At 37.1% G+C, this 24,754-nt stretch overlaps 2 protein-coding genes across 3 annotated transcripts; one reads left to right on the plus strand and one right to left on the minus strand.

Annotated features, from left to right (window-relative positions):
• Nucleotides 1-3,141: 3,141 nt before the first annotated feature.
• ptgs2a (prostaglandin-endoperoxide synthase 2a) lies at nt 3,142-7,451 on the minus strand. The gene is made up of 9 exons (XM_079614397.1): nt 6,829-7,451; nt 6,582-6,698; nt 6,347-6,490; nt 5,931-6,235; nt 5,730-5,813; nt 5,170-5,416; nt 4,798-5,084; nt 4,341-4,488; nt 3,142-3,904 (listed from the first exon to the last, which is right to left on the minus strand). Exons 1-9 carry the CDS (start codon nt 6,887-6,889, stop codon nt 3,492-3,494), a joined length of 1,806 nt encoding a protein of 601 aa, XP_079470523.1. The 5' UTR covers nt 6,890-7,451; the 3' UTR covers nt 3,142-3,491.
• A 561-nt stretch (nt 7,452-8,012) lies between these two features.
• On the plus strand, nt 8,013-24,432 carry pla2g4aa (phospholipase A2, group IVAa (cytosolic, calcium-dependent)). Of its 2 annotated transcripts, XM_079614392.1 has the most exons (18): nt 8,013-8,136; nt 8,364-8,454; nt 9,139-9,220; nt 9,309-9,457; nt 11,312-11,425; nt 11,548-11,585; nt 11,723-11,867; nt 11,977-12,113; nt 12,209-12,431; nt 13,819-13,933; nt 14,517-14,654; nt 15,469-15,558; nt 16,653-16,718; nt 17,949-18,188; nt 19,570-19,754; nt 20,728-20,917; nt 22,151-22,308; nt 22,402-24,432. In XM_079614392.1, exons 2-18 carry the CDS (start codon nt 8,422-8,424, stop codon nt 22,531-22,533), a joined length of 2,235 nt encoding a protein of 744 aa, XP_079470518.1. In that variant the 5' UTR covers nt 8,013-8,136; nt 8,364-8,421; the 3' UTR covers nt 22,534-24,432. The 2 variants fall into 2 exon arrangements, with proteins under 2 accessions (XP_079470518.1, XP_079470519.1); XM_079614393.1 differs by lacking the exons at nt 8,013-8,136; nt 8,364-8,454; nt 9,139-9,220; nt 9,309-9,457 and having other exon boundaries at nt 11,334-11,425; nt 11,734-11,867.
• Nucleotides 24,433-24,754: the final 322 nt, after the last annotated feature.

A 24,754-nucleotide genomic window follows, 5' to 3' on the forward strand; every position in this document is an offset into this window, starting at 1 on the left:
ACACACCTGTCCTGCATGTGGGTTTCGTAACCTAAATTGCATCAGCGATTTGTAACCCCAGCTGAACTTTGTGAGTGATGTTGTATAAATCCAAGCCTTTGTTACTTTAGTCTCCTTTTCCCTTAGACTAAACATCCATTTCACTTTCCACTGTCACTTAGGTAATTTGGCTCACCACACCAGTGATACATTTTTCAGCAGGTTTTGTTTGGCATGCTGGTGCTTGCAGAGCCTTTCCTGAAAGTTCCCAGTACCACCCAAAGAATTGTCTCAACACAATGAAGCCTAGTTTCTCGCATTAATTTATTTGATTTAGAACATGTCATTATTTTAGTTTATGGTGGGTGCAGTGCAATTAAGTTTTTTTCTTGCCTGTGCTGATATGTTTCTCCCTGAGCCTTTGCTTCTTTCTAGCACAATAATGTAAGTTTCACCCTTTATTTTCCCTAACCTCAAATTATCCCTCATAAATGAGAAGCCATGAAGAAATTGAATATTCAATATTCTATTATGTTTCAGCTACCCTCAACCACTGTATTTTTCCACACTTCCCTTTATCTACGTCTTAAAAATAAATATTTCCTCCTCACACAGAACCTGCGGTCTTCTGCATTTGAACTTAGCTTGTCGTCTGGGAAAAGTAAACTCTGCTAGTCTTCTAATCGATTTTTTTCTTCCAGTTAACATGTTTAAGGCACCAAACCCCTTTCCCAGAAGAGTTGCCTGCAACATTTTCCTGCCCCAGACGAGCACATTCCCGCACGTCACCATGTGCAGTTTTCTGTGTGTTTTTCCAGCTTGATTGTTATGGAGCTTGACAGTGTATGTTGGCACAGGTCCATACGTGGTGTTATTTTGTCTGGGTTCATTGCAGTCAGTATTCATCAGATCATGCACAATCAGTGGAGAAGTTGATCTGCTGAAGAGAATCACTGATTCACTGTTATCTATTATTTTTAAATTTCCATGCAGCCTCTTTGGCAAACATACTGCTTTGCAAGTTCAGAGAGTTCAGCAGTCTGAGTTTCCCTAGAAAGACTTTTAGTAAAAGTAATGTAAGAAAAGATTTAGCAGTTACAGGCAAGCACAGTGGATGAAACGTCATAACTTTAGCACAATCCAATGAATTTAGAGAACAGTAGAACAATTATTTTAGGATAATATATTCTGTACTCCTCCGGATGCCCATATAAGACTCAAGTATCTATCCAATACATTTTGTGTGGCCACCTTTTTTTTAAGATTGGACAAAAACAACATTTGCTGGACTTTTTTTAAATACACTATTGTTCAAAAGTTTGGGTCAATTATGTTTTTGAATACAGAAAATTGTGAAATTAATAATAGCTGTTTTCTATATTAATATCTCAAAATGTAATTTATTCCTGTGATGGCAAAGCTGAGTTTTCAGCATCATTACTCCAGTCTTCAGTGTCACATGCTGCTCAAGAAACATTTCTTATTATCAATGTTGAAAACAGTTGTGCTGCTTAAAGGAACACGCCGACTTTTTGGGACTTTAGCTTATTCACCGTATCCCCCAGACTTAGATAAATCCATACATTTAATCTCCATACGTGCCGTAACTCTGTCTGACGCACCTACCGCTAGCCTATAGCTTAGCACAAAGACTGGAGGTAAACGGCTCCATCTACTGTATACTGCTCCCAATAAGAGACAAAATAACACCAACATTTTCCTATTTACATGTTGTGATTTGTATAGTAACGGCGTGTACAAATAACAAGGTCACATGAGACACAGCCATCTTTTAACCGTATACATACTGGGAACTATATTCTCAGAAGGCGAAGCACTGCTACTTGTGCGGAGTGATTTGTTCGCAGCACCAGAGAAGCCCCGTGGTGAGGAGCAATCACAATAACACTCTTTCCGCTGGATCAGCTCTCAATCTCTTTCCGCTAGCTGTGTAACTTACGACTCAGTCCTTCTCTCTCAGTCGTGGAACGGCTCATTATCCGGTCTCTCCACGCCAATTACTGCAACAAGGCACAGGTGTTCATCATTTGCACTTGACCTACTTACGTAGCGCTCCGCCTCCTTTCTCTCTCCCCCGTTACAGACTGCGCTGAACCACGACCCCCTCGCCACAGTTCCCTTTAAACGGTTAGAAGATGGCTGTGTCTCATGTGACCTTGTTATTTGTACACGCTGTGACTATACAAATCACAACATGTAAATAGGAAAATGTTGCCGTTATTTTGTCACTTATTGGGAGCACGGTGAATAAGCTAAAGTCCCAGAAAGTCGGCATGTTCCTTTAATAGTTTGTTGAATCATGCATTTTTTTTATTTTTTCTATTCTGATTAATAGAAAGTTCACAACAGCATTAATTATAAACCTTTTATAAAATTATAAATGTCACTAAAAGTATAAAAAATACATTTTCCTGAAAATTGGATCCCAAAAGTATGCATATGTGTAGAAATTAAGTTTTCATCTGTCTTTGTCAGGTGACGTCACACTCGCGATACACGAAGTGCATTATGGGCGTAACCGCCATTTGTAAGGTATCGATGCTGGGGTATTCTGATGTTGGAGAATTGTGTTTTTCATTCTTTTTTCAAACTAAAACATCCTTAACATGACATTATCATCATCATCAATACAGTAAACCTATCTTTGCTAGTACTACTGTGTCCTTCGGTGGGAATGTAAATAAATCCTGTACACAGCCGTTTATGAAATGTCCGTGGGCTTTAAGAGATTTATAGTTTTTAAATTGTTCACTGGTATATGCGCTTATACCATAAACAAGATAGTTGACAATGTCCAAGTATGAGGATGAGGAAAACAATTCGCGATCAGCACTCCAACTCACTGCAGTCAGCTCATATATGGATCTATGTTCTGAATGGATGACAATGTCTCCAAATAACGGTACCTGCCATAGTTATCGAGTTTATTGCGGTACGACATTTTCTCCGTTTTCTTGTGCTCCTCCAGTTTTGCGAGTTATTTACTTGTTTTCTCTACTATTGTAATCTCTTCAATGCTCACAGTCAGTAGCGATACCTCAAAAATGGCGGCGCGGTGACGTCACACACAACAAACCCACGTGTCTGACAAAGACCGAATCGTGCAAGTAAGAATAATTGCCAAAAAAGGGACACAAAACATATTATTTAAAGAAAGTTTTATTCAAGAAATGGCCAATACTGTCAACAGTTTACTGCCATTTGAAATGTGGATGTTCAAATTTAAAAAAAAAACTCTACATTTAAAATTTTATATAAAAAATCTCCACTTGTAACAAAAGCATCTGAGAACACCTCGTGATATATTTTTTTTCAAGTATGTGAAAAGAATATTACAATGGATGTAGTAACATGTCAATAACAATAGAGAAAAATCAGCAATAAATACATCATTGAAATAAATTATTAATATACATAAATAAACAAATAAATATCAATTTAAAATATAACATCAAGTATCATGGTGAAAGTGAGAAACCTTCAAAAATCTTTTAGAGCTCTGAACTCCGCTCGTTCAAGACAATCGTTGGATTAATATTATTTTGTGTGGAGTGCACTGAGCTTGAATTCATGTTTTCAGAACTCTGAAATTTCACATCAGGCACCTGAAAGGACACCATCGGACAGGATCCATTGATATTCAAGCACACCAGCTTCTTGAGTGAGGCTGTGTTAACAATGTCAAATCCAACTTTCCCACCAAATGTGCTGGGCATCCAGTATTCAGGAGAACAAATAGCATTTCCCATGAGGCCTTTGAGAGAGTAGGGGGCTCCCATCTCCACAATAGTCTCCCCAAATACAGCGTTGTGTCTAGGTTTCTCCACAAGAAGGCCAGGATACAGCTCAACCGCATCTATGTGACCGTACAGCTTCTTCAGTTCATCTGCCAGCTCCTTGTCTCCTGTTTTACCATACAAAAAAGTTACAGTTAAATAAGAGGTGTATTTTTCCTAATATTCTCATTTCTACATCTGTATAAAAATGAATAAAAATCTGTATAGTGGTAGTGATAACTATGTTAGTGTACACACCAACGGACGATAGCATTCTGTTTTATAAGCGCACATAGTTAAATCGCCTGCTATTTAAACTCGGGTGTATTCTGATTGGCTGTTAATGTTTTCATTGTTCATCAACTGGAAAAAAAATGTTCTGAGATTGATTCCAACAATATAGTTCTTCTGTGTCATTATCATTATAGTTGTAGTGTATAGTTGTATAGTTGTAGTTCCGTATTCTCATAGAATTGGAATGACTATTAAAACGTTTTAGTTAGTTATCCTCTTTGATGTGAACCCTTTAGGATTGTCACCAGTGATGTTCACGGTTTGTCTTACCTGTCATCTCCTCAAAGGACGAGTAGGGTTTCATGTTGAAGCGTTTCCTGTAGGCATTGAAAGACTGGTAGCGCATCTGTCTTGAATGCTCCAGAGCTTTAACAGCAACTCCCTGAACTGAAGCCGGCAGGTTGCGTCCACCAGCTACCTGTTCACGCAAACATGAGATAAATTAACATGAGATAAATTAACAAAGACAGTAAAGACAAAGAGATTTATGCACACTCATGTCGTTCTGACTTTTTTCTTCGGTAGAACACAAAAGACTTTTTGTGTCCATGCTATGAAAGTCAATGGGGTCCAAATCAACATTGAACCTCACTCACTTTCATTGTATGAAGAAAAAAACATTAAAATGATACAAAATATCTTCTTTTGTGTTCCACAGAAGAAAGAAAGTTATACAGGTTTTGAACAACATAAGGCTTCTCTGAGAATCTTTCCAAGTGAAACTCACCCTTCCAGACGTCTGTTTGGTGAAAGACTCCACCAAGTTTCGGATGCCGTGTTCGGTCACTATAGAGTTGTTAAACACAAACTGGTGGTAGCCGTAGACCTGATTCTGGATCTGAAAGCTGTCGGGCATCAGCGGGTGCCAGTGATACAGAGTGTTGAATTCGGAAGCAATGCGGTTCTGGTACTGGAAGCGTTGATTGAAGAGAAGCTCTGGGTCAAACTTGAGCTTGAAGTTGTAGCCACTCAGATGCTGAACGTAGTCCTCGATCACGATTTTGATGGTCTCACCTGGAAGAAAAAAAGTGGAAATATTTAATCTCTCCACAAAATTGTGAAGATTATGAATGTTTTAGATGATGCAACCTTGACTCACCAATCAGGATGAGACGAGTGGTTTGGAAGATTCTTTCGTCGTCCCAGTCGGGATGCTCTTGCTTCATGATATCACATACACGGTTGTGTTCACGGAGCCAAATGGTTGCATACATCATCAAACCTGGAACCAGACCGAAGGCCTCATGACCCACAGCAAATTTATGTTCCTCCGGGACTTGAGGAGGATAGTGCATCTCCACCTGGACATCTTTCACCAGCGGAGGGTACACCTCACCATCCACAACCTAAGGGTCAAACATATTTTTTCAATAACTACTTTTTTCACATTTAACCAATACTTATATCCACTTAAAAGCTGTAGTTCCCCTAAAGATTTTAATTTGGTCATCATTAACTCATTCTCATGTCGTTCCAAACCTGTACTACCAGTATATGATTTTCTTCTTAGGAACATAAAATATCTTGATTAAAAGTCAATGGGGTCCAAGGTTTTTTTTTTTTATGAGGGTGTGTAAATGATGACCGAATTTTCTTTTTTGGGTGAACCATCCTTTTAAGTCATGTTTCAATGTTTCAATCCATTTGTATAGCACAAACCTGATACTTTAGCTTTCCATCTTTAAATAGACGAAGTTTGTGTTGTCTCTCCAGCGTCTCTCCATAAATATGCCCCAAGTCCACCTAAAACATTACAGAACCTTTAGAAATTGCATTATAATTCCATATACACTTTGGATGGTACGTAAAATTTTCTCTCCAAGTAAAATGGTTAATAACAGAGCTTTGAATGCCACTTACTCCATGACCCAAGGCTTTGGTGAAGGCTGGTCCTTTTTTAAAGTCAGACTTGAAGAACTGATGAGTGAAATGCTGGGCGAAGAAAGCAAACATGAGGCTGGACCTCTGTGGATCAGGGATGAACTGTTTCCTCAACAGCACCTTCTCCACCACCTGCTTTGCATTTGGGAGATCAGGCGTAGGGCAGTTCTGGGGCAATGGGGCGAGAGTGCGGGTGTAATAGGACAGGTTAGAATACGCTTCCCAGCTTTTGTAGTTATAATCTGCATTGTACGTCGGTGGACTGTCGATCAAATGGGACCTTGCTGTAAAACAAGAAAAATGTAATATTACTTTGTGCATTTATTTATTCTTATTTTTTAATTACATTCCGTTTTACTATGAATCCAGTTAAAAAGCAACATCATTCAACTTACATGTCAATACATAGCTCATTATGGCATCTCTCAGGTAAGGAATGTTGTTGATAATGTCCCAGATCCATTTATAATGTGTTAAAATGTAATGCACTATGTCTGGCCTTGGTTTCAGAGTTGATCTGATACGTGTGAGAAGTTCAGCTGTGAGGAAAGAGATAAAAACAGTTTTGAGTGCACACATTTCCTCTATGTAAATTATTTATCTGTAAATACAATGCATGACCAGACTTACGTGTCGTGCAGTTTTCACCATAATAACCTGTCCTGGTACAGTCGCATTCATAAGCATCAGCACCTTTGGATAAACACACACCCTGGTTTTGGCAAGGCTGTGTACAGCAAGGGTCGTCTGCAAGAAAAAGTCATAACGTTAAAAAAATGAAGATTGTTTCCATGCATGATAATACGTTTTTTGCATGGGTAGAACCGTCAAACTGTGAAAGAAGCAGTCTAACATTGCTAAAGCTGAATGAACTTACATCCTTCACCGGGAAAGATCCAAAAGCTTAAAAGTAGCACCAGGCAAACCAGTCTATTCATTCCAGAGGTGTTATCTTTAATGTCTCACTCCGAAGCAGAGACGCGCACTCTGGTACAGCTCGTGGAATTCTGTAGCGGCTTGAAGCGATCCTGCGCCTTTTAAACTGTTCGAGAAGGAAGTTCTCTTGCGCAATTTCCAAGGTGATTCGAAAAAAAGGTTTGTAACTTCACACCTAACGACTGCATTTTTCCACAAGAAGCACATTCATCAAGTATTTTTTGGGGGGGAAATGTAGCCTATTCATTTATTATTAAAAAATAAAAAGTGATTTGTTAATGTAGCATAGCCGCATAGCCTATTAACTGTTGGTAAAACCCGTTGACAAATATAGCCTATATAAAAACTGATTTTTCAGATTTACAATAGCCTATAGGCAATTTCGGATTTTTTAACTGCTAGGCTACTCAAATGTTCATATAATTATTTTTTGTTTGTGTATAGCCTACTTCCAAAATAGGCTGTATCTGATTCAGGTAAAGTAACTGTTTTATAGACATGGGTTTGGGTGGAAAAAAGGAAACATTTCTGCGTGAACCGTATGATCAAAATCAGACGCGATATGTAGGCTAGATTTGTAGATAGCAACAGCCAGGCATTCCTTTCCAGCTCATGAGCGCCACCTAGAGCAAATGTCGCTATTCATTCGTAATCTTGCATGGATTCAATTTCTGAGTATATTTTTAGATGTTATAATTGAATTCTTATTATGAAATAAATCTCAATTGAAAACCTAAACACTTGGATGTAACTTCAGATGTATATTATGAGGGGGAAAAAAGAAACAAAGACAACATTGAAAGTCTAGCGCTAAAATAATAGCCTACCCATCGGGGTCCTTTTCATGTGTCCATCAGAGTTGAAATATGAAGAACCGGGGCGGGGGAAGAGTTGCGTCCGCCCAAAAATTGAACTTATTTTAGCGAATCGATTCGTTTGAATGATTCATTTCTTTGAACCGTTTAAACCTATTCACCAGTCATTTGAGTCATCGATCAGTGTTCACATTTGACGTTTGGCCCTACTGTTTTGCCAGAAAATCCAATAATTGTTTTATGTTTATGTTTCCAACATTTCACCTATCTCATATGCGAATCGGTTCTACCAAATCCTTACAATGAACAGGATCAACTGAACGATTCATATTCATGACACATCTTTAGTCCGCCCAGTTTTGAGCATTCCTTCTGGCTTCCTGAATTGAATTTCTTGTCGGAGAGGGTCCAACATCACTGTACCACCAGTTATGGTAAGTTCTTGCATGTTTAATTTATATGTTAAGTCGTAAAACGTTGAGTATCAACGCGTGTAAATGAACAAAATCCTGCTTCATAAGTTTCTATCATACTTTCCTCTGAACTTAGAGCGAACTTTTGGGTCTCAAGACGTTGAACTCTGTGTTATTCGACAAGTATCATGTTTCAACCTCTTGTGCGTTTTTTTTTCTTCCTCTTTTTTTATTGTCTAATTTGACAGTTGTTTTCCGGACTGTCTTGAAATAAAGTGCCTTCTTGACCTCCAAATTGCTGTCAGAATGTCATCCATAGACCCCTATCAGTACATCATAGTAAGTTACTCTTTAAGTTTAAAGCATCATGTTAATGAGAAACGTTAGCTTTTTTAGAAAGTAGAGCTTGTTTAATTAACATGAATGCATAACAGAGGCGCAGGGTTCATTATAGTCACTAATGTTAACATTTATGGTAGCCTAACACTTTACAATAAGGTTCATTAGTTAACATTAGTTAACTACAAAGTTGACATGAACTAAGAATGAACAATACTTCTACAGCATTAATTAATCTAAGTTAATATTAATTTATACATTATCAAAATCAAAGGTTGTATTTGTTTACATTAATGCACCATGAACAAACAATATACAGCTGGATTTTAATTAGCTAACTTTAACAAAGATTAATAAATACTGTAACAAATCTATTGCTCATTGTTAGTTATACATTAACTAATGTTAACTAATGAACCTTATTTTAAAGTGGTACCACATTTATTTATGTCATAATTTATTTGTGGTTTTTATCAATGTGCTTTAACATTTGAGACTCTAAGAAAGTTATAAATGGAAAACTATAAAGCTGCAGTGGTTGGAGTCATTTGCATGTGACAAATTATTTGGGAATAACCTGTTGTCCATTTCCTACTTCAGTAGTTAAATGAGCTTCCTTTATAGTCTACATAGATGCCTTTGCCACTCTAAATCCCTGCCATTGTGGATCTTTCAAATGTGCAGGTTGAGCATCAGTATTCTCATAGATTGAAAGTGATTGTGGTGAGAGCTGAAAATGTGACTAAAGGAGCATTTGGTGATTTATGTGAGTATATATTTGTACAGTCTTCTTGCTATTTGAAGAAACCCTCAAATGAGCATTCATACTTGAGAGATTGTGTGTTTGTTCACAGTGGACACCCCGGACCCTTACGTGGAACTGTCAATTCCAACCACACCAGAGTCAAGGAAACGAACACGCCACATAAATAATGACATTAACCCGAAGTGGAACGAAACGTTTGACTTTGTATTGGATCCCAATGTACCCAATGTTTTGGAGGTGAAAAATTCATACTCTAAATTACGTTATGTCTGTGTATACAGTGCAGTGCAAAAGTCTTAGGCACGTTAGTATTTTCTCCACGAAAAAAAAGTTAAGCCAGTTATGATTATCTTTTGCTGTAGTGTGTCAGCAGGAAATATAATTTTACACTTCCAAACATAATTTTTTGCCATTAATTGTAATGGTATCTTGTAATTAACAAACAGAAAAATCTGAGACAGACTAAATCCAGAAGAACCGTGGCAACGTCTCTAAGAAAACAACTAAGACAAAAGCTGTTTTAAAACGCAAAGGGTGCTCACATCAAATATTGATTTGATTTAGTTAATAGAAGTTAATAAATAAATAAAATATATTTATGACATTATTTTTAAGCATACTCACTTTACACCATTTTTACACAAAGTGCCTAAAACTTTTCACAGTACTGTAGCTTTGGAGGAAGGTTTCTTCAAGCGTCATGTTGGATATCTTCTGGATTTAGTCTGTCTCAGCTTTTTCCATTTCTTCATGTAATGGTGAGGATGGTGAGGTCAGATTTCCGTGTAGAGCATACCGCCTGTTGTCAGAAGGATCTATTTGCAGCCGTATCAAAGTTTATTAAACAAAAATCTCAGGAACTAGGAAAGACTATGAACTAGGAAACAGAACAACCTGTGTAATTACGAAGAGAACAGACAATGAACTGAAATAAATTCATGGCTTAAATACACAGTGCATGAAACTAAATTAACAACAGGTGTAACACATAACCAAATCAATGAAAAACCATAGAAACCATTTTCTTGGCCGAAGGATACAGGACAGACATACATTTCAGGACTGACTCTCTTGGTCGAAGGGGAACGGGCAGACATCTCACTTGGCTGACTAGAAACAGGCAGAGGGGAGGCAGGGCGGGAACACAAACTCTTAACAATGCGGTGCTGGGTGAAACTATGGCTGCATTTACACTTGGCATTAACATGCGACCTGTATCTGGATGTTGTCAACATACACATTGAAAAGACAAGTGTAAACGCCCTTCTGATCGGAATGTTATCCGATCAACGTGTCCAGGATCGGAGGTAGTCGAGGACGCATTGTGATCGGATCTCAGTGTAATGAAAACGCAATCCATTCACAGGTGGACGTCACACAAAACACCGCCCACTGTCATTATTCCCCCTCCTCTCTCCGGAACTGAGAGCTGTGTTGTTTTGCGATACAGTCGAGTGCACAGTACATGTAGGCTACATCGCAAATATACTGTAATGTTTGCCTTCGCAGTTCACACCCGAAAGTTGCAGAACCATTCATTTTCTGTAAAGAACCATCCTTTTTTTATTTTACTTTTTTTTGGAATGCGAGATCTGATCTGTTATCCAGATACAGATGTGTCCTGATTGGCTTATGATCCGATCTGCTTTATCGGATCACGGTGATCGCATGTTAATGCCAAGTGTAAACGCAGCCTAAATTAACAACAGGTGTAACACATTACCAAATCAATAAAAAAAACATAGCAACAAACTGAAAACTAGGTCAATACTAAAACACATAGCAAACCCAGACAATCCCTATACACATTAGGGGTGTAACGGTTCACAGAAGTACCTCGGTTTTGGGGTCACGGTTCGATACGAGTTTGTTATATTTACATGTCAGTTGTTGTTTTTTATAGTTTAAAACGTAACAAAGTTATTTTTGTGAAATGTTTTGCCTTAAAAGTGTGCCTATGCTGTTGTTGGCATGTATAGTACTGTATATGGTTTATGCAGGATCCATGAAGGTGTTGTTTTGCAGTTTAGAAGTATTAGAAAATACATCAGCACTGTATGTTATAACACTGTTTGGATGCTGTTTTTTTAGATGACACTGATGGATGCTAATTATGTAATGGATGAAACTCTGGGCACAGCCAAATATTCCCTCACAAAGCTCAAAGTGGGGCATACAGAGCAAGTGTCCCTCTCTATCGGCAAGGTAAAAGCTAATTTTGGTTTACACCTTGACCCTGTTATGAATTTATCATACATTAACTTGAGCATCATGGTTACTAATTTTAAGTGTCGTGTTGTTTACTTTTATTCTCTGATTCTTGCTAGACGACCAAAGTGTTCCTCGACTTGTTCTTAGAAGTGTGGTATGTATGAAGAAAATGTTATTTTTGCACATAGTGGATATTTGAGCTCCCTTTTGTGGTGGTTCATATTGATTTTGTTTTGTTGGTTTATCAAATAAGAATGAGTGAGGGACTGAAAGTTAATAATTTTTGCACAGTTCGTCCACAGACTTGCGCTTCAGCATGGCACTGTGTGATCAGGAGAAGCTTTTCATGAAGAAGCGCAGGGACAGAGTTATGCTCAGCATCAAGAAGCTTCTCAAAATGGAAAACCCACGCTTCCTTCCAGCCTCACCGAGAGAGGTAAAGTCAAAAACTACACAAACTGCCTTATGAACAATGCCATACTAAAAAAAGGATTGTGTGGCTAGTGTTAGAGAGCCTGTGTGATTGCAGTTCTATGTGTGCTCAGGTTCCCACTATCGCCATAGTGGGCTCTGGAGGGGGTTTCCGTGCGATGGTGGGCTTCTCTGGTGTGATGAAGGCTCTGTATGAATCTGGGGTGCTTGACTGTGCAACATACATGGCAGGACTTTCTGGATCAACGTGGTCAGTAAAAGCCGAATATTCAGATATTTAGACTTGCTTACAACCATTTGAAACCATTCCGAACACTTCAACAAATCTTGGCTATATTTCAACAGGTATATGTCCATGCTGTACTCGCACCCTGAGTTTCCTGCGAAAGGCCCAGTGGATATTAATAAGGAGCTGATGACCAGGGTCAGCAATAACCCACTCAAACTGCTCCTACCCCAAAATATCAACCGGTACGTCAAAGCACTGTGGAAGAAGAAATCGGCCGGACAGCCTGTCACCTTCACTGACATCTTCGGGATGTTGATAGGAGAGACTCTCGTTCCTGGGGTGAGATACCGTGTGCAAGAATACAAACTGGGTTATTGAAAGTTCTTACTGCAAAAGGACATCAAGAGCGGCATGCCTTGAACTGCGCTGCACTGTACTCTATTTATACACTGGTCAAGTACAAAGACTCCTTTGTTAGTTGTCTCTCTATTATGCATCCAAATGCAAATGGACCCTTCTCTTTTGGGGAAGGTCCCTGTAAATCAGGAAGATACTTCTCAATAAAAGAAGGCACTAGTGTACACTACCGTTCAAAAGTTTGGGATCAGTAAGGCGCTTTTTTTTTAATACAGAAAGAAAGAAATTGTTACTTTTATTCAGCCTGGACATGTAAAATTTATCAAAAGGGACAGTAAAGACATTCCAAAAGATTTTATAATTTTTTTTATATGCATTTTACTTTTATTTTTTAAATGCACTGTTCCTTAAATGATCAGTTTTTCTGTGGCTCTTCAAAGGTTAAAAAAAGTCTTTGTTACAGGGTTCGTACAGACTACAATGGGAGATCTTACTTATCGAACGATATCTTGATTATCTTTCAAAATCTAAAAAAGATAAATAAAAATAAACTAATAAAACAAAATGGTACAAATAAATTGCAGCACATGCTATGACTGTGGTAACCATTGAACTAACCATACTATGACAAAGCTATCGCTTTCCTTATTAAATGTTTTTATTCTCATGAATATATGATTGACCTGAAGAATGAAAGTTGTATCATGTATTTGGATATTTATTGGCTCTATATCCATATCAGGTGGGCTGCAGCGTTAATTTTGTGTGAAAAGATTGTTTTATCAATAAAATTAAACAAATAAAATTAAACATTAAATTAATTCAAGCGCTTTTCATAAAGTTTTCCAGGGTTTTCGAGGGCTTAAATGTCAAAAAATCGAATCCAAGTGAATCAAGATTATTTGTCCTGTTTCCCAATACAAATATCTAAACATCTTAGATTTATTTGAGATGCAACTAGTCAAGGAGTTATAAAAACTGAATTAAGCTGATTTTTCCGAGCCCAGTGGCAGATATTTGTCCTTGTTTCAGTCATAAACTCGCTTCATTTTGATACATTTCACAGAAAACAAGACTTTATATTTCATGTCATTTTGCATCTCAAGTATTTTGTCTTTGTTTTGTCTTCAATTGATTCCTTAAATTTTCTTTGCTTGGTCTTAAAAAGGTATTAAAAAAGAACCTTCATAAAACCTGCAAAAACTGATTATAATACACTCTTGGTACCAACCTTTTAGAGAACGCTATGTAAAAAGCATTGTTAATTTAAATTGTTGACTTCCCTCAACCTCGACAGATGCTGTGAACAATTAAAGAAAAAAGTTTGATCATCACGCTTACTTTGTGTGTTTTTGTGTGTTTTGCACAGAGAATGGACACTAAACTGAGCGCCTTGCAGGGAAAAATTAATGAAGGTCAGAGCCCGATGCCTCTCTTCACCTGTCTGCACGTCAAACCTGATGTCTCTGAGCTCATGTTTGCTGGTAAGAAGACAGTTCACGTTCAATTGGCTACAAATACCAGCAAATAATAACATTAGAATGATACATTGTATTGCATTGTCCGTTATTTATGGCTGTGTGAATGTATAATTATTGTCAAAATAGAATGAGAAAAGATACTGTCATGATAAACAAAATAGTCAAAATTTGTATGACACCTCCTCCTAGCCTCCATGGAAGCTGAACACTATCGATTTGTTTATATTTGCTTATTACTGTGGAAAACATGCAAATATTTGTTATGGGGCCTAATGATTGACCCGCCGTGAAGTCAGTCTGAAATTACACAGCTCCTCTCACAAGTGTAGACACTATTTTTAGAGACTACTGTACTAGTCACTGTGTGGGTAGGTTGTTTTCTGTTCAATGGGATCAGAGCATGTGACTAAGCAGGTGATGGTGGAAGTGGAAGTAATTGTAAATTAGTTTTTGTCAAGCGAGTCACTTACTCTTCGCATTTGAGTGGACTTGAGTCATATATTATTATTTTAGTAGGGCAATGTAATATTTTGCAATGTCTTTGCATGTCATTTTCACTTAATATTTTTTTTCCTATTTCAATCAGACTGGGTGGAGTTCACCCCATATGAAATTGGCATGGCCAAATATGGCACCTTCATGTCTCCAGGGCTGTTTGGGAGCAAGTTCTTCATGGGCTGTGTTGTGAAACAATATGAGGAAAACCCTTTACATTTCCTCATGGGTAAGACTGGGATTGCTCTGAATTTCAACATAAGGGTTTACTCATTTAGACCACCTCAATACCCATGTAGTGACAACAGTACAGTCACTCATGTACTTTACAATTACTCATACTTCCCATCGGATATATTGAATATTCCTGATATTAATTAAAAGTGTTAGTTTACCCAAAAATGGAACTTCTTTCATAAATTACTCACCCTCCTGTCATTCCAAATTCGTAGGGCTTTTGTTAATCTCCGGAAAATTCACATTCAAATTCATATGGATTAGTTTTAAGATCTCTTTATGAACTTTGTTAAATGCCAAAGTGTCAGTTGTGTATCTGTCAATGGAGGGACAGAAAGCTCTCAGATTTCATGTTTTTCACAAAATGAACACAAAGATGAATAACATTTAATTTAATCATTTACAAGATTAAGTAAGATTTTTGAATGTTTTTGAAAGATTTTAGTTCACATAAAGATTTTGAATTACTTGGCAACAGCAGCTGTTTAGCTGAAATGATGGTTCCTCAGATAAAAAAAAAAACATCGATTCAAAGCGAGCACTGAAATATATGTCATCAAAAGGCTGAAAAATAGAGATATAATCATGTTTTTCATGCTTTATTCTTACTAGTATGAGCAACTCTTTATATAAATGTGTCTTACGTTGAATCAAGATCACTCATCTTGCACAAGCATCTTGCACCCTTTTGAGTTTGAATATGAGCTATACATCAGAATATATAATCCATCATAATCCTGTTTACCAGTTCCAGGTATTGTTTGCTGTAGTATGTAAAGTGTTTGATGTAAGTGTGTGTGCTGCAGGTGTATGGGGGAGTGCTTTCTCCATCCTCTTTAACCGGGTTCTGGGGGTGAAGGAGACATCCAGCAGTAGCACAATGGAGGAGGAGCTGGGTGAGTAAGATTGTTCCTCTTACTCTTCTAGCTATCAGAGCCAAAGAACTTGATGAAAGGGACAAACTGCACCATTTTTCAAGAGAACACAGATGTAGGACTATTTAGATTGATATCATATCATCGAGTTTGTATCCTTGTGACATACTAAAATGTGCCATTACTAGTTCTTCTAGTGAAAACGTACAGATGACACTCATGAGTGCAAGGTGTTGGTGTGGAAAGATAAGATTAACACACTGATCTACTCGCTATTGCTGTGTGACCTCAAAACCCACAGTCAAACCCCCTGCAAATATTCAAAGTTGTAGTACAGCAACATATAACACTAACAGATGAGTATGTTCGGCATGTTCATGTTTGTTGCACTTTGCATAAATGCAATTAGGTTTTGAACTTTGATAAAATAACATTTTAAGACTTTAGGACTGTTATAGATTTTCTGCTCTGAGACTTTATTTTCCACCACATTATCATTACTGTAATCAGCACAACAAACACTATCATGATGTACACTAAGGGGCTGTTTACATGACACCGTTTTCAACTAAAAACGTAAACTTTTTATGCATTTTGGCCGTTCGTTTACACGACAACGTTTTGGGTGCCTGAAAAAGCAATGTTTTGAAAACAGGTTTTAAAGTGCAAGTTTTTTGAAACCGGTCTCCGTGTAAACAACAAAAACGTGAATCTCTGGAGACGATGACGTCATGCACATGCGTATTATGTGTTCAGTCTATAGTGTTTCATCGGCCTGGCAGCAGAATACAGGGGGTTTTATTCATTTTTCGCAGATCCGTGTGAATAGAGATAGTTTTGACAACGGTGTCGTCTGTATGCGGAAAACTCAAAGGAAAAACTTCTCTGTTTTAAACATAACATGTAAACGTACCCTTAGATTAACAACTAATGTACAAATGTGTCATTTGTTTTTTTTGTATAGCTGGGGATCACAATGCAAAACAAAAACTTTATATATACATCTATGCAAAATGTAAATGCATTTTTGTGAGGTTCACCCATAGGTTGCAACTGAGAACAGGGAAAATAAAGAGGCTCCGTTTGTAACACTGTTCGTGTCTTCTGTTTTTCAGAGCAAATTAAGCCAGAGCATATTGTGGGTGATGATTCAGCAGATAATGACGAGGAAACTCAAAGAGGTGAGAAAGAGCTCTTTTCACTCTCTTTTACTTTATCTCTCTCACATACATGCTTAGTTTAATTCAAGGCACAGCAATAACTATTTAAAGAGTGTGTTAGTAATGTGCGCCTATATGCGGGTCCACAACGCGCGTACACTCTGCTTATTACACACACAGGGACGCGCAGCTGCATGCAAACTAGCCAAATATATTAAAAATAAAAGGATTACAATGTAAAAGATTAATATTGTGTACATATGAGATAAAATATGGTGGAATCCGGCTTGTCCCATAGATGGTCTGCTTGCGCGCTTTAACTCGCGCACGAGCAGATCCTTTGTCTTTCCGCTTGCAAATTCCATCATGGTGTGAGCGCAACTGGCTTTTAAAGGGAATGGGAAATTACACTTTAATTGTTTTTTTGCACATTACGCCCAAAACACATCCATTACTCATTAATAGAATAGGGATAACCCTTTTAGACCATACGCTGGGTGTGCAAACCATTTTTCCCGTCGTTAAACTAGCAAAAGTGGATTCGGACACACCCTAAGTGCACTTGCGCCCTGCGCTTCTGACCATGCGCTTAGATTGTTAAAATAGGGGCCTTAGTGTTGCTTCATTACATCCCATGTTTATTCATCATGTACACGTTTTTATGCCTTAAACATTTGGTTTTGTGTGATATGCTAAACATGATCTATCTATCTATCTATCTATATATATATATATATATATATATATATATAATATATATATCGGTATTTATTGTTATCAAGGTAACATTAAGTCTAAAATGTTGTCCATTTATTTTTTTATTGTGTTACCTAGGTAACATTAACAGTTTAACATTTTATTTTTTCATTTATTTGTATTGTTACCAAGGTAACTTTATCTTGCTGTTTAATGTTGTGTCTATTTATTTTTTTGTGTTACCAAGGTCGTCAAAATGTTTTGCACCATATGCAATCATGCAATAATTTTCCAGTAAAAGTGTGTGTATGTATTCATAACTTTCAAATCATAGTTGCTTAATTTTCAGCTGTTATTGCCCTAAAAAAACTAATACATTTGTAGAGTTAAAAAATAAATGTATACAGTTATATAACGCTATGCAAGTATATTTTTCTGATGCATATAAAATGTTACACAAATATTTTTTTTTGTTTTTTGTTTAGTGAAAATAGTAGGTCAAAATCTATAAGAAAAATGAGCAAGAGACTCATTGTTTGTCTCTCTTTCTTCCAGGAGGCACAGAGTCCGCAGAGGCAGAAGATGAGCGGCAGCGTCATGCTCAGGCTAGCTGGGCTCAGCGCATGTTGACCTCCATTATGGGGGACAGCACCCTGTTCACCACACGTGAGGGCCGTGCCGGCAAGGTGCACAATTTCATGCTGGGACTCAACCTGAACTCTTCCCTGCCCTTCTCTCCCTTCAGCAACCTCACGAGCCAGACCTCTGTGGATGAGGAGGTTGATGCTGTTACAGGTACTAATTAGTCATTTATCTGCCACTTCTGCAAATTTACAAACATTTTCAGCCAAGAACGCCCAAATATGATGATCCCTTTGCGAGGACCCCCTTCCTAAAACAGAAAAACTATTACAAAAAGAAAAGACACTTATTTTCATTTATACAAACCTCATTATACTGTATGAATTAATAACTGTGATATTATAAAGACATTTGTTTGATGTTTGTAACAAGGTCAGATGTTATGGGAAGGAGGCGGGAACCGGCGAACATTTCACAATTTTAAAACAAAAATAAAACAAATACAAAATGAAAGTATAAGCCAGCAGCCCCTCGTGGACGACTGCTGGCCACACAAAACAGAAACAAAACACAACATAAAATCAGGCCTGTTCCTCTCTCGACTTCACTGTCGTCGCTCCTCCTTTAGGCTTCCGCTCCTCCGTGAGAGATACGAGACCGGGGCGTTGCGCAGGTGTCGCTCATTATCAATCACGCCATCGGCCTCGCGCCATTCTCCCACGGCCCTCGACCTCATCCTGCTCGCCACAATGTTGTTAAATAATTGGTTTGTATATTATCATTATATTAAGTGAAGAAAAACTGGAAACTATATCTTTTGTAATATTAGATGTACTAACATAAAGAGAAACATTCAAAATTATTTATATAGTTATTTTATAAAGACTGATTTACCCTTCGCAAGATTTAAACCTTCAACGTTTTGGTCCAGAATTGTACTCAGTGTTTTGTCTTAGTGCCTGAAACCTCTACTTAACCGGGTCTCGAGAAGTATGCGTTTAAAAGAAATGGGTGTGAGGGACTGTAGGTGGAACAATAGGCTGAAATCTGGTCAGGTGCCACAGGACTTGATGATGGGCTTTCAAATATTATGTGGTGCCTGAGTGGGAGGAAGTCAGTCAGCTCAAAACTTCACATCTAAGAAATACCAACACACCCACTGCAGATTAACTTTTCTCCCACGGGTCAAATATACAGAAATACCTTAATACATCACAAAGGAAGCATCTTTGGCACTTGCTTGTCAGAACAAGAACACTGATTGTGTTAAAATGAGAAAATGTTGATGTGTCATTCTGTTCAGCTGGCTGATCAGTGAAGGCAGGGTCTCATCTGATTATTACAGATAATTATAGCACTGCATGTGTCTGTGGCTCAGCAACAGCCTACTTCCTGCTGACAGTTGGGTGTGAGATAAAGATAAGCTCTTGTGAGAATTTGTACAGTAACTGAACAAATGATGACTTGCAAAAATTTCAACATAGAATATTCTTTACTCTCAAACAACTAGGGTGAATGTTAGTGATGACATAGTGCCTTTACAGGTCATTGCCACAAACCACAACAGTAACATTCAAATAAATCTTTCCTGCAGATCCTGATGAGTTTGACAGAATCTATGAGCCTCTAGATGTGAAGAGTAAAAAAATCCATGTGGTGGACAGCGGGTTGACCTTTAACCTTCCCTATCCTCTCATTCTGCGACCTCAGAGAGGAGTTGACCTAATCATTTCCTTTGACTTCTCAGCCAGGCCCAGTGACTCCAGCCCGCCATTTAAAGTGAGTGTCTGCCCAAGGCGTGTGCATGACGTGTACATATGAAGAATAATATGAATGTATTCAAATGTGGATTTACATCAGACAAGTTTTCATTGGTTTAACGGTTTCTGCCTTTAAGCTCAGTTGCTCTGGTCATATACTACCGTTCAAAAGTTTGGGGTCGGTAAGAATTTTTTTTTTTTTTATGTTTTTGAAGGGGGTCTCTTACGCTCAACAAGGCAGCATTTATTTGATCAATAATCCAGTCTTCAGTCACATGATCCTTCAGAAATCATTCTAATATGCAGATTTGGTGATTAAGACAATTTTGGGTTACACTATATTTTGACGTGTCATTGTTACAGTGTAATTATATTTTAAAGTAATATTAATATGTACTTACTATAGGGTTAAAGTAGGATTAGCATGTAATATGCATAATTTACTGTTATTACTGTGGTAAATACATGTAACGTATGTAACAGACACTGTAAAATACCAAAATGTATTATTATTATTATTGTTGAATAATTTAAAGTTTAAAAGAACAGCATTTATTTGCCACTTTTGATCAATTAAATGTGTTCTTGTTGAATAAAAGTATTAATTTCTTTCAAAAAAATCTTACTGACCCCAAACTTCTTAATGGTAGTGTACAAATGGTTTTTACTAAAACATTTTTAATATAGAAAAATACTATCCAGAGAATTCTGTGAACATTTTTGTGAATATGTTTGTGGAAACATTTTTCTCATCATTATTTGATTAATAGAAATGTTAAAAGAACAGCATTTATTTGATTTTAAAGACATTATAAATGTCTTTACTGTCACTTTTGATTAATTTTATGTGTCCTTGCTGAATAAAAGTATCAATTTAAAACAAAAACAAAAAATCTTACCGACTCCAAACTTTTAAATGGTAGTGTATGTTTCTCTGAGCTGTTTTTTCAAAGTGTGACTGTCATCTAATTGTGTCCTTGTTTGTCTGTTAGGAATTACTGCTAGCTGAAAAATGGGCCCGTATGAATAAGCTGCCATTCCCCAAGATCGATTCGAAAGTATTTGACCGAGAGGGTCTGAAAGAGTGCTATGTGTTCAAACCCAATAAGGGAGAAAAGAACTGCCCCATCGTCATTCATTTCGTCTTGGCCAACATCAACTTTCGGAACTTTAAAGCCCCAGGTGAGAGCATCTCATTGTAATACTACACATGCATTTTAACAACCTGTCAGTAAATAGCTAGTTAAGTAGTCAAGTTTCACTACCTTTATGAATTTATGTTCTTAAAATGTTTTAAGTCTAAATAACAGAAACAGTTCTCATCTCATTTCAACTCAGACATGACCTGTAATAAAGTTAGTGAGTGAGTCATTCCTGCTGATTCAAGTAGCGAGTTGTCTGACTGATTCAGTCTATGTTTCAGACTCTGTGGCTCCAATGTTCAATTCACTCTGATTGACCAGTCTGGTCCACTCATTCATAAACAAGAACCACAGTGATTTGTTTGCAAATTATGCTGCACATTGTGCTGTTTGTTTGTTTTTGTTTGAGGTCAACAAGGAAAACACAGTAGAAAGTTGTGTCGATATAGTATTTGTCTGTGCACATAACTCGACTGAAACCGTTTAAAAGTTTGGGGTCGGTAAATTGTATTTATTATTTTGAAAGAAGGAAATGAATACCTTAATTCAGCACGGATGCATTAAATTGGTCAAATGTAACAGTAAAGACATTTATAATGTTCCAAAAAAGTTATATTTCAAATATTTGCTGTTCTTTTGAACTTTATATTCATAAAAGAATCCTAAAAAATGTTATATAGGTTTTTACACCAAAAAAAATACATATATATATATGTATTATTTTATTTAAAGTTATAGTCATTTTTGTGGGCCGGGATATTCATTTTAGTTTGTATTTCAGTTTTAGATTTTTTTAGCACATCAAGTTAAACTAAATGAAAAAGAGAAATGGTGAAAACTAGCTGAAATTTCAGTTTTCAGTTATTTCAGTTACCGGTAATGTTTATTTTTTATTTAAAAAAAAAATGTTTCTATGGATGAGGTTTAGTTAAAGGTATAGCGGAGGATTTTCTTTTTCCGGATGGGTAGTCTATACTATTGGTCCACCTAAGTGTCAATCATTCTGGTGATATGTTTACGTAAGGCCGTCGTACGTGCTCGTCCCTATGTTTTTGCTTTCTGCGCATGCGCACTTTCAGGTGTATTATGTGTGATGAGTTACGGTTTCAGCCATTCCTTTGAAAATGGCTGAGGGTCGAAAGAGAAAAAATGTATACGAAGTGTATGATAAGAAGAGAAAGGCCGCAGAATATAGAAACAAGACCAGAGTGAATATTTAACTTTTTTGTAGAATAGGTCAGATTTAATTGTTGTCTTTTCTGTGTTCATGAAGGAGTTCCTAGAGATTCAGACAAGGATATAGAGTTTGGCGACTTCGACATATTTGACGATCCAGCCTCTCCCTTCTCTACTTTCAACTTCAAATACTCCAACCAGGCCTTCAAGAGGCTTCATGACCTCATGGAGTTCAACACGCTCAACAACATTGAGGTCAGTTCTAATCCTTCTAACTCTGATTCAAACACCTTCACAGCAGTTTTTGCAGTTCGTTTTTGGTCTTCATTCTACTGTTTTGTTTTGTAGGTCATAAAAGAGGCTATTAAAGACAGCATTCTGCGGAGACGAGAGAACCCATCATGCTGTTCGGTTTCCCTTTCCCTCAATGAAATTGAAAACAAGAAGTTTCTGAAACGAGATACCAGCATTGCAAAATGACACACCTAACAGATAGCTATGCAAACAGCTATACGCAAAAGCCTTGACATGTGAGACGGCATTGGTCCACTGGTGCTTGATGGGAGTCAGTGAGCAGATTCATCAGAAAAGACTGGATTGACCTTATTACAGGGTCATTTTTATGTTGCATTCCAGAAGACTTTGAATTTTCCCACCTCTTACTTGAAATTAACCACTGGAAAGAATGAATAATTCTCTGGCTAATTGAAAGAATTATTCACTGGAATTTAAATAATAAAAATGGAAAATAAAATCTTGTTCAAAATATAAACAGAAACTATAAAAGTATATCAATGATACAAAAATAATAATAACTATAAAAAATAAATAACAACACTGGTGCCAACCCTGACTTCAATAAGAAGCACTGTTTGATGTCATTTTCAATATGGCGGCAAATAAATCGGCATTCAGTAGGTTATTTTCAAGTAGAGGTGCGACAGGTCTGTGATCAGGTGGTCTGGATTGATCTAAAGGTGGAAAATGGAAAATTTCAATTGAAGTTATGCCACCTCTGGAATGTGGAATCAGGAAAACAGAATCTACAGACATTTTTTTTTGTATGTTCTGCACTCATTTTGGGTGAAATTATGTGGAATGGATTTAAATATGGTAATATGTGTTTACTGATCTGACAGCTGAGAGCACTGCACTCTTATTGGTCACTGAAATTAGCCAAAATATTTAATAAACAAGCACTCAATGGGCAGGGGACATGAAACACTTTGTAAATGAGAGCCATTCTGTTAGTCAGTGTGGACCATTTTCAACTTTATTTCAAAATGATTTTTAAGTCACTATGTGGACAAATTATCCAAACCTTTAATGTTAAAATGCTTACAAGTCTGGCTGTGTGCTTCTCTACAGAGTCAAATACTGGCAGCTTTGTTTTCACTTAGTAAATACTGTTCTGAGAATAATTTATGGTCTCAATGGTGGCTTGAGCTTCAGGACACGCTGTTCCTCATGTGTTTCTGCAGATGTGATTAGAAAACAATTTATGTTCTCCGTTCGGTTCTACTGTGACGCAGATATGACCACTAGATGGTTGATGGTAAGCCTTGCCTTCAGGACAGGATTCATCTCATATTTTAGGGGAAGATTCATTGCTTAGGAACTGGGTTTAGCTGCTTTTATTTATTTTGCTTACAAATGTTGTCTCCTGCCCAAGGGGTGAAAGGAAGAAGGTGAAATGTCATCACTTCCCACGCAGGACTCCACCTCTTTGTGAGGTGTCAGGAACAATGACAAGATGGGACATGTTGTGAAAATGTTTTCATTTCCTGTTTGTATCAGATATTTGTGGCGCATACATTATCTAACTTCCCACATAGTCATTCCTCTGGTTTACATACTTTATGATGAAAGTGTACACACGATTATTTATTTGTATGCTTGTTGTGTTGTTTGTTATTTTTTATGTTGTTTTAAAATTCATTTTAAGATTTGTACATCTCAAAATCAGACATTTGAAATAAATGTCAATGGGAATTAAGTGATTAAGTAGAGCACAGGTAAGGTCATTCAGAAAACTGAACTTAGGTCAGTAAGATAAAGGTGGAAGGTATAGATACTAGAAAGACTGGTTGTGTGGTAAAAAATAGACCTTAAGTGTTAGCACTTTTAACTCCAAAATAAATATCAACCTTTAACACATTCCTTGCTGTTTGTGGTCTGTACAGTTGGTTTTGAAATAACTTAATTTTGATGTTGTGAAACCCACAACTGTCAGATACTTTGAAAGTGGAGATGTACTGTATGTTTGTATGTTCATGTATAAAAAAACATAACTATGAGTGCCATGTACCTTTAAGTGATGTTACTAGACCATGTAATGTAATGTGCATAAACATAATTAAAGGATTTCATACCAATGAATGGTCTGGGGCCTGCTTTCACTAATAGTTAATACTTTTTTGCCAGTCCTTTAAACAAAACCAAAACACTTTACTGTGAAAATAACAGGGTTTTTTTATTCATTCATTTTTAATATTTTCAGCAAAAAGGCACCTCATTTGTGAAATGTCTAGGTGCTGGAAAAAACTGTGGTTGTTAGGAATTTCCTGAAAGTACTGTAAGTAGCCTACACTGAATGTAAATTGCAAAACCTCAACTGAAAAGTACGGAAGCCCTGAACCGCAACGTAAAAAAAAAAGAATAAATCTACGAAAATGAAGTCATAGCAATACAAGATTAAAGT

This window comes from Phoxinus phoxinus (genome assembly GCF_949152265.1).
Source record: "Phoxinus phoxinus genome assembly, chromosome: 5".
In the NCBI taxonomy this organism is placed as follows: domain Eukaryota; kingdom Metazoa; phylum Chordata; class Actinopteri; order Cypriniformes; family Leuciscidae; genus Phoxinus; species Phoxinus phoxinus.